This window comes from Dasypus novemcinctus, chromosome 17 (genome assembly GCF_030445035.2).
Source record: "Dasypus novemcinctus isolate mDasNov1 chromosome 17, mDasNov1.1.hap2, whole genome shotgun sequence".
NCBI lineage: Eukaryota > Metazoa > Chordata > Mammalia > Cingulata > Dasypodidae > Dasypus > Dasypus novemcinctus.
Window position 1 is genome coordinate 31,973,335 of NC_080689.1, and position 8,740 is coordinate 31,982,074.

General features: G+C 46.2%; 1 protein-coding gene and 1 pseudogene across 2 annotated transcripts in view; one reads left to right on the forward strand and one right to left on the reverse strand.

Moving 5' to 3' along the window:
* The window catches only part of ABCG5 (ATP binding cassette subfamily G member 5), a 29,035-nt gene that overhangs the window by 19,073 nt on the left and 1,222 nt on the right, over nt 1-8,740 (reverse strand). The window contains exons 1-2 of one of the 2 annotated variants that reach the window (XM_004447307.5): nt 8,594-8,682; nt 8,176-8,297 (exon numbers count right to left, since the gene is read on the reverse strand). In XM_004447307.5, coding sequence (XP_004447364.1) covers nt 8,176-8,215 — 40 coding nt within the window. In that variant the 5' untranslated portion in view covers nt 8,216-8,297; nt 8,594-8,682. Of the gene's footprint in view, nt 1-8,175; nt 8,298-8,593; nt 8,683-8,740 lie in introns of those variants that run through there. The other variant, XM_004447306.4, reaches the window with a different exon arrangement.
* Nucleotides 569-1,302, forward strand: LOC139436792 (large ribosomal subunit protein uL1 pseudogene; annotated as a pseudogene).

Here is an 8,740-nt window from a genome sequence, read left to right on the forward strand (position 1 = left end):
GGACCCCAAGTCGGGCCTCAAACTGTGACATGGCAAAGATATCAGAAAGTGTTTTGGGGTTTCATTGGAGAAATTGTCCTGCAGGTTGAATTCTCCATTGACCTGACTTCAAACAGCTGAGCATCAGTATGCACCTTTGTGTTCTCCAGACTTTGGAGGATATGAATTCTATGATACATGAGCAGGTTGTCATAAATTAAAGTGGCTAAGACGGGGGGAAATGTGCCAAAGGGATCTGGTCAAAACAAGAAATTAATACAAAGAAATCAAAATTCAGGATCAACTATAAAATTCTCATTGGAAGCCACGAAACAGCATTGATCCTGAGAAATAAATTGAAGCGGTGAGGAGACAAAAAAAATATATCACTCAGAATATGTGTTGAAAGTGTAAGATAACAATCATGAGCAGGAACCTATTCAATAGGAAGTCAGAAACTGGCATCACAACATAAGAATTACAATTATTTTGAGGAGGAAAACAAAACCAAAGGAACAGAAATAGCAATCAAAGATATAACAGAAGTGAATTTTCCTGTCCTGAACCATGTTCTCAGCCTATGAATTGAAAGAACCGTAGACCGAGTTTGAGCGCATGCGCGGCGTGTGCTAGTCTCTTTTCCGGTCACCGCGCGCCGGCCACCACGAGCAGCAAAGTGTCCCGCGACACCCTCTACGAGGCGGTGCGGGAGGTCCTGCACCGGAACCAGCACAAGCGCCGGAAGTTTTTGGAAACGGTCAGATCATTTTGAAGAACTATGACCCTCAGAAGGACAAACGTTTCTCGGGCACCGTCAGGCTTCAGTCTACTCCCTGCCCCAAGTTCTCCGTGTGTCCTGGGGGACCAGCAGCACTGCGATGAGGCCAAGGCTGTGGACATCCCCCACGTGGACATTAAAGCTCTAAAGAAACTCAACAAGAATAAAAAGCTGGTGAAGAAACTGGCCAAGAAGTATGATGCCTTTTTGGTCTCAGAGTCCCTGATCAAGTAGATTCCGCGAATCCTGGGCCCAGGCCTGAGTAAGGCTGGCAAGTTCCCTTCCCTGCTGACCCACAGTGAGAACATGTGGCCAAAGTCGGTGAAGTGAAGCCCACAGTCGAGTTCCAGATGAAGAAGGTGCTGTGTCCCGCTGTGGCGGTTGGCCATGTGAAGATGACAGACGACGAGCTTGTGCACAATATCCACCTAGCTGTTAACTTCCTGATGTCACTGCTCAAGAAGAATTGGCAGAATGTCCGGGCTTTATATACCAAGAGCACCGTGGGCAAGCCCCAGCCCCTGTACTAAGGCACAGCTCAATAAATCCTGAAAAAAGTTTCTTTTGGTGACTCACACACATCAACAAAGAAAATATGTTAACTTAAATCAGGGGAAGCGAACTTGGCCCAGTGGTTAGGGCATCCGCCTACCACATGGGAGGTCCGGGGTTCAAACCCTGGGCCTCCTTGACCCGTGTGGAGCTGGCCCCTGCGCAGTGCTGATGCGCGCAAGGAGTGCCCTGCCACGCAGGGGTGTCCCCCGCGTAGGGGAGCCCCATGCGCAAGGAGTGCACCCCGTAAGGAGAGCCGCCCAGCGTGAAAGAAAGTGCAGCCTGCCCAAGAATTGCCGTCCCACACACTGAGAGCTGCCACAGCAATATGACGGAGAGCCGACACAATAAGATGACGCAACAAAAAGAAATTCCTGGTGCCACCGATAAGGATAGAAGCAGTCACAGAGAACACACAGCACATGGATACAGAGAGCAGACAACTGGGGGGGGGGAGGGGAGTGGGGAAGGGGAGAGAAATAAATTAAATAAATCTTTTTAAAAAATAAATAAATAAATCAAGTTTACCTCGGACATCTCCAAACAAAACAAACAAAAACCAAAGACAATGTCTACAAAGTATTAAGAAGGAAATATTGAGACACATTTCTAAATCCAGGACTCTCTATATAAAAGCAACAGAAAGAAAACATAGAGATAGGTCAGCAAAGAAAATTCACCATGAAAGGACTCTTCTTGAGAAAACTACTCAAAAACAAACAAAAAAACCACAACTAACATACATCAAAATTAAAAATTCAAAAATTAGGAAGTTATAGGATGCAATATAATAGTGCTGGGCATTAAAAATCACTTAAATATAAAGGCAACAAGTGCTCTCAATCTGAGCCCATATATTTGCAATTGTCAAACAAGTCCTTACTCGTACCTCCCACCTCCTGAATCAGAATGTTTGGGAGATAGAGTGTAGACATTTGTGCTTTTAAAGATCTCCAGAAAGGATTGTGATAGCCAGCCAAATTTGAGAATCATTGTAATAAATGGACTATATCCTTGTCTGAATTTTCTTTCTTGATCAATAATAAAGTAAATTTTTAAAATTAAAAAAAAAAAAAAAAAGCAGACTCTCCAGGCCATGCCCAGACTGCTGAGTCAGGTTCCGTGTTTTAAACAAAATCCCTGGACCATTTTCCATAGTAAAGTTTAAGAAGCACTGGCTTAGTGAGCCCTGCACTGAGAGCTGTGGGTAAAACCCTCCTGGCACTGCCTGAGAACATTTCCACAGAGTGGATGTGGTGAGTCAACTGCCTGGTGTGGGAGGTGACTGGAGGCACGTGGTTCCCCTGGTTTGCTTCCTCCTAGGGTTAGAGCTGATGCTTTTAGGACAAGCAGCCAGCTCCCCCCACCAGCCCTCCACATTGCTCACATTGAGCAATGCGGCTCAGTGTGCCTCCCGAGAGTCAATTCTCCAAGGATGCTAAGAAGTTAGAATTACAGAGGAACTTGGAGGGATTGTTCTGAACCATCAGAGAAGATAGCAAGAGCTTTCTACTGAGGATGCCACAACCCATGCAAAACCAAGAAGAGCTTTTGTTCACATATTTTAAAGAAACTCCTTGTTGTGAGGGGTACGGCGATGAATGTGCTGCTACTTCTGGCTCTGAGAACCCAAGGCTCCTGTCACAGTTGTCTTCTTTTCTAACCCACGACTGACAAGGCTCAAGATCAGCCCCATGGATCAGGTAGCAGTCAGGGTGGAGGGAGAGAGTGGAGTGGTAATAAAGAGATGGAATGTGACTTCACTGTGATTCAAAGTGTGCCCCACAATTTTCCAGTCACTGTAGTAGGCCACGTATGTGGTTCTTCTAACCAAAGCCTCCCTGGCCTTACGTTTCTGGGATCCAATCTCAACTCTGACAGAAACTCTGAACATCCCATGGCCGGGCCTCCATCCCACCACCATATCAAAACTGACCTACTCGAGGACATCAAGGCTATTTTCTTGTTGCCAAATCCTGAGGATGCTTCTGTCTGCTGTTTGACTTCCCAGAGGCACTTGGTACTGCTGCCCACCCTTCTTTTCAAACCACTCTCTCCCCTGGCTTTGGTGACACCATACCCCCTTGGTTGGCATCCTACCACACTGGCTGCCCCTTCTCAGCCTCCTGTGGGTGACCCTCAGGCGTCTCTCCAGGGCCTTCTGCTCTTCTATGTCACACGTCCTCACTGAGCAGCCTCCTAACTGGTCTACTAGCCACAGTCTTGTCCCCTCCACCTCAGTCCACTCGTCACAAGCAGCCACTGTGGACTGTTTCTAAAACTCAAATTGGATCAGGTTACCCTTTCTCTCTGACCCATGCTTACCCTTAGAATAAAGTACAAATTCTCGAATTAAGCTTCCATGTCCCTCACTTCTAACTCCTGCTTTCCTCCCTAGTTTCATTTTGGGCTATTTTCTCCCTTACATTCTTACACCATAGGGGAGGAAGAAGGGTGGGGTCAGGGCCTGCTCTCTCAGATATCACTGAGGCAGATAGTCTTCAGGACACCTAGGTGACAGAGGCCTCTTTTGGGGATAAACAATGGCCCACAGGGAAGCGGATTTGACTCAACTGATAGAGTGTCCCTCTACTACATGGGAGGTCCAGGGTTCAAACCTAGGGCCTCCTGACCCATGTGGTGAGCTGGCCCACGCTCAGTGCTGATGCACGCAAGGAGTGCCTTGTCATGCAGCGGTGTCCCCTGCACAGGGGAGCCCCACGCGCAAGGAGTGTGTCCCATATGGAGAGCCGCCCAGCACAAAAAAAGTGCAGCCTGCCCAGGAGTGGCGCTGCGCACACGGAGAGCTGATGCAGCAAGATGACACAACTAAGAGATACAGATACCCAGTCCTGCTGACAAGAATACAAGCAGACACAGAAGAATACATCGTGAATGGACACAGAGCAGACAACTGGTGGGGAGGGAGGGGGAATAAATAAATAATTAAAAATCTTTAAGAAAAAAAACAGAAACAAAAACAAAAAACAATGGATCACAAAGCACTTTTTTTCTACTTCCAACTACCTCTTATGGTACCTAGCTATGTTTGCCCCAGTGATTCCAAATTGTTAAGGAAACTCTTTGTTTCTTTTTCCTTAGGTCTGAGATGGCCCTGTTCCTTAAAAAAAATCCCAAGGAAACAATTTGGGTCTAACTTGAGGCACTCCAAATGAGTTTTAGCCTCCCTGAGACCACCTAAATGCTAAAGTTGGTCCCCAAGAGGGTTGTGAGACAGTGTTTCTAAGATTTTCCATTTTGAACACCTACTGCACTGCTCTGTCTTAATTCAGAAATAATCTTTGCCAAAATGGATGGCATGACTCCATGATCCTGGCCTCCTGGTATCCTTGCCCTCGTGAAGATCCGTCCTACCCCAAATGCTGGTAGGCCTGTAGAACCAACAGAATAGAGCAGAAGTAACAGTGTGGGACTTCCAGGCTAGGTCATAAAAGCCACCACAGCTTTCACCTTGGCTCCTGGATCACTCACTCTGGGAAGCCAGAGTTATGCCAGAAGGACATTCCAGCAGTCCTCTCATAGACCAAAACTGAGGCCTCCTGCCACCAGCCGGCACCAACTTGCCAGCCATCATGTGAAGAAGCCACCTTAGCAGTACCTTTTCTATCTCCACTCAAGCCTTCCAATATTAGCAGCTCCAGGTGACATCTGACTACAACATCATTAGAGACCACAAGACAGAACAGCCCAACCAAGTCACTTCTGAATCTCTGACCCACAGAAACCCTAAGAGATAAAAGGTTTATGTTGTTCTAAGCTACTAAGTTCTGGATGATTTTTTACATATAACTAATGCAGTTTTTAAAAATATGCCAAATATTTATTAACTCATTAATGAGGGAATTAATATCAGTAGGATACAAGAAAATGCTGCATAACATGATAAAGTTTGAAGACATCATGTTGAATGATATAAGCAAGGCACAAAAGGACAAATAAATATTGTATGATCTCACTTAAATGAAATAAATAGAACAAGTAAATTCATAGAGTCAAAAATAAGAACACAGGTTATTAGGAGCAGGGGTGAAGATGGGGGCTGGGAAATTAATGCTTAATTGGTACAGAGTGTCTGTTTAAGGTGATGAAAATGTTTTGGTAGCGGATAGTTTTGATGTTGGCATAGCATTGTGAATGTAATTTAACACCACTGGGTTGTATACTTCAAAGTGGTTAAATGGGAAATTTTATATGTATATGTTATCACAATTAGAAAAATTTTAGATACCCCAACTCCCTCCCACTCCACCCCAAAAAAGGATACAAATACAAGAAACTGATATGTACAGTCAGTGGAAAAAAGACTGGAATAAGACAGCAAAGTTAGACACAAACATGGTTAATGCCTTACAGGGCAATAAAACTGAGGCTTTTGAGCTTATCTTCTCTATCAGGACAGAAATCATTTGTAATCAAACTATCTTCTGCAAGGGAGCATCCAGCCCAAAGTCTGTGCCCTAATCAATAGTGTATCATGAGTCATAGGAGGTTTCCTTTTCTGGAGTGTTAAGTAACCCTATGCAGACTTGTGTGTTAGACCACGCTCTAGAGAGACTTTGAACGTGCACAGTCAACTTTGGCCTTACGGGTGAAGATTTGATAGATTGTGCTGCTCGAGATAAGACACCAATGAAATCATGTCATCTTATGAGATGCTATAGGTGATTAATTCATTCAAGAAACATTTATTGAGCACGTGCTCAATAGGTGTTGAGAATACAGCAGGAAAAATTCAAAGACAAAGCTCCTGCCTCGAGGAACTTGAATTCTTCTGGGAATTCATATTCATTATAAAGGATAGACACTATCAGAAAACCACCATGATTAGGTGTCATCAAAAGCCGGTTCAGGAAGCAGACTTGGCCCAGTGGTTAGGGCGTCCATCTACCACATGGGAGGTCCGCAGTTCAAACCCCGGGCCTCCTTGACCCGTGTGGAGCTGGCCCACGCGCAGTGCTGATGCGTGCAAGGAGTGCCGTGCCACGCAGGGGTGTCCCCCGCGTAGGGGAGCCCCACTCGCAAGGAGTGCACCTGTAAGGAGAGCCGCCCAGCGCAAAAAAAAGTGCAGCCTGCCCAGGAATGGTGCCGCACACACGGAGAGCTGATGCAGCAAGATGACACAACAAAAAGAAACACAGATTCCTGTGCCGCTGACAACAGTAGTGGACAAAAAAAGAAGAACACGCAATTGGACACAGAGAACAGACAACTGGAGGGGAAGGGGAGAGAAATAAATTAAAAATAAATCTTAAAAAAAAAAAAAAAAAAGCCAGTCCATGGGCCCCCAGATCAGGGACACCTGCTGAAATAGGCATAAAGTGGGACACTGGCCTGTGGGACACACTCCTGAGGGGGTGGATTCAATTCCCAAGATGTGTCCTATATGCCACCCTTTTTATATTCTACCCATGGAATGTAATGAACTAATGACAAATTATTGAAAGGATAACTCAGCTCTCTTTTTTAAAGAAGTAAATTATATATCAAAAGGAAAATTAAAAATGACTCTAGCTGTTATGGTACATAAGTGTAGTTAGAAATGATTTAAATTGGAAATAAGAACTGACAGGAAATCTCGGGAAAGTCCAATAGTTGTAGTCAGTGAATTCCTTTTCATTTAATCTTAACAACACTACTATTCCATCCAGATGTCCACTTGCAGGAAAGTGAGTGGATATGGATTTCATAGCTCGGGTCTAAAGAGACTGACATGCTAAACTGGCATCACATACTTACAGCAACCACCTATGAGAAAAGGAATGCAAGCGGAGAGTGGCAATAAATGTGAACGCCTCAGAAGCCAGAACTCAGTCAAGAGGTTTTTGTGAAGCCAATTTATCAGAATCTTTTGTTCTTAAAATATGCACGGTAACCCAGTGTGGTAAACTGGGTGCTGTGCCACACAGATCCCCTTTTCAAGGCCAACACGTCCTTCCCCCAGCTGCAGGCACTATCCGCTGCTAACCCCCACAGGGCATTGCCTTCTGCTAGGAGAAGTGGCCTCACCCAAGGTCACACCCCTCCCGGGGCAGTGGCTGACAGAGGGAGGGACACAAAGACAAACACTGAATTCAGGCTCAAACGTGGTCACTCCTGGGAAAGAGGAGGATGGGGGCAGGGAATGGGCACACAGATGGTCTCAGTGGAATGTTCAATTCCTTAAAAAAGAAAAGGATCTGAGATAAATATGGTATTATGTTAACGTTTGATAAAGCCAGATGTTAAGACATGAACATTCTTTATATTATGCTCTATTCCTGTCTATATGTTTGAAATACATCATAATAAAAAAGAACTGATCAGGGAGAGGATGTAGCTCAAGTGGTTGAGTGCCTGCTTCCCATGTATGAGGCCTTGGGTTCAATCCACGGTACCTCCTAAATATATATATAAATAAATAAAAAGAGCTGATGACATCAGTATGGGGCTGAGTGGGCACCTGTGTTTACCTGTGTCCAGCAGGGTACAAATGAGGGAAACTGTGTTTATTGAGCACCCTGCTGTGGCCGGCACGGTCCATGCCTTGAAACAGGACTTTACATGTTACATGTTAGGCAGGACTTTCTACCTGTTGTAAGACTTTTTCATCAGCTTTCTCATTGCTACCAGGTTCCAGTGTTGTTTTTTTGAGGTACTGAGGGCCGGTGATTGAACCCGGGACCTTGCATGTGGAAAGCCGGAGCTTACCCACTGAGCTACACTGGCTACCCTGGATTTCCTTCTAATATCAAACCTGTGGCCTTCTTGCTACCACTTAAATCTCTTTCCTCATTGTGGTGTTTAAATCAAGCCAAAACCTTTTCCAAATGCTCATGGGCATTTAGAGAACTGCTTCCCAAGCTTACCTGAGCTCCCTAAGATGCACATGATCTGCCCACTCTCCATGTACAAGGACACGTCTTTGAGGATCTGCCGGTCCCACCGCTGCCGGCAAGATGTGACGTTCCACCAGGGCCCGACTCGGTGGCTTGAAAGGAAACCGGCAGGGGTAAAGGCAGTGCGGGGTCCTGGAGGGCCAACTCTGCCCCTGCGCTGATCCCAGCTCTCTCTCTGGACGGGTCCCTAAACGTGGTTTAGCCTCCCTGTCCCCATCCATAGTACCTGGCGGGGCAGCGACTGCAGCGCGCATCTCCCTAAAGCTCCTGCCCAGCACCCTCTTCGCCTGGCCAGGACGTGGTCAACGGGACCCTGCTTATTCCTCAGGCCAACCTGTCCCTTCACGGGGCTTCATTCTGTCCCCATTTCCCAAAACTCTCCACTCACAGAACTCAGGCGGGGGACCGGAGGGGCGAGAGGCACATCCGGGCACAGGCAGGGCTCTGCCATCGCAGTTTTTACAGCTTCCTGGTCCCGCCTTGGGCAGGAGGAGGGGCCACAGGATGTCGCCCCTCATTTCCCAGTGGCAACCCT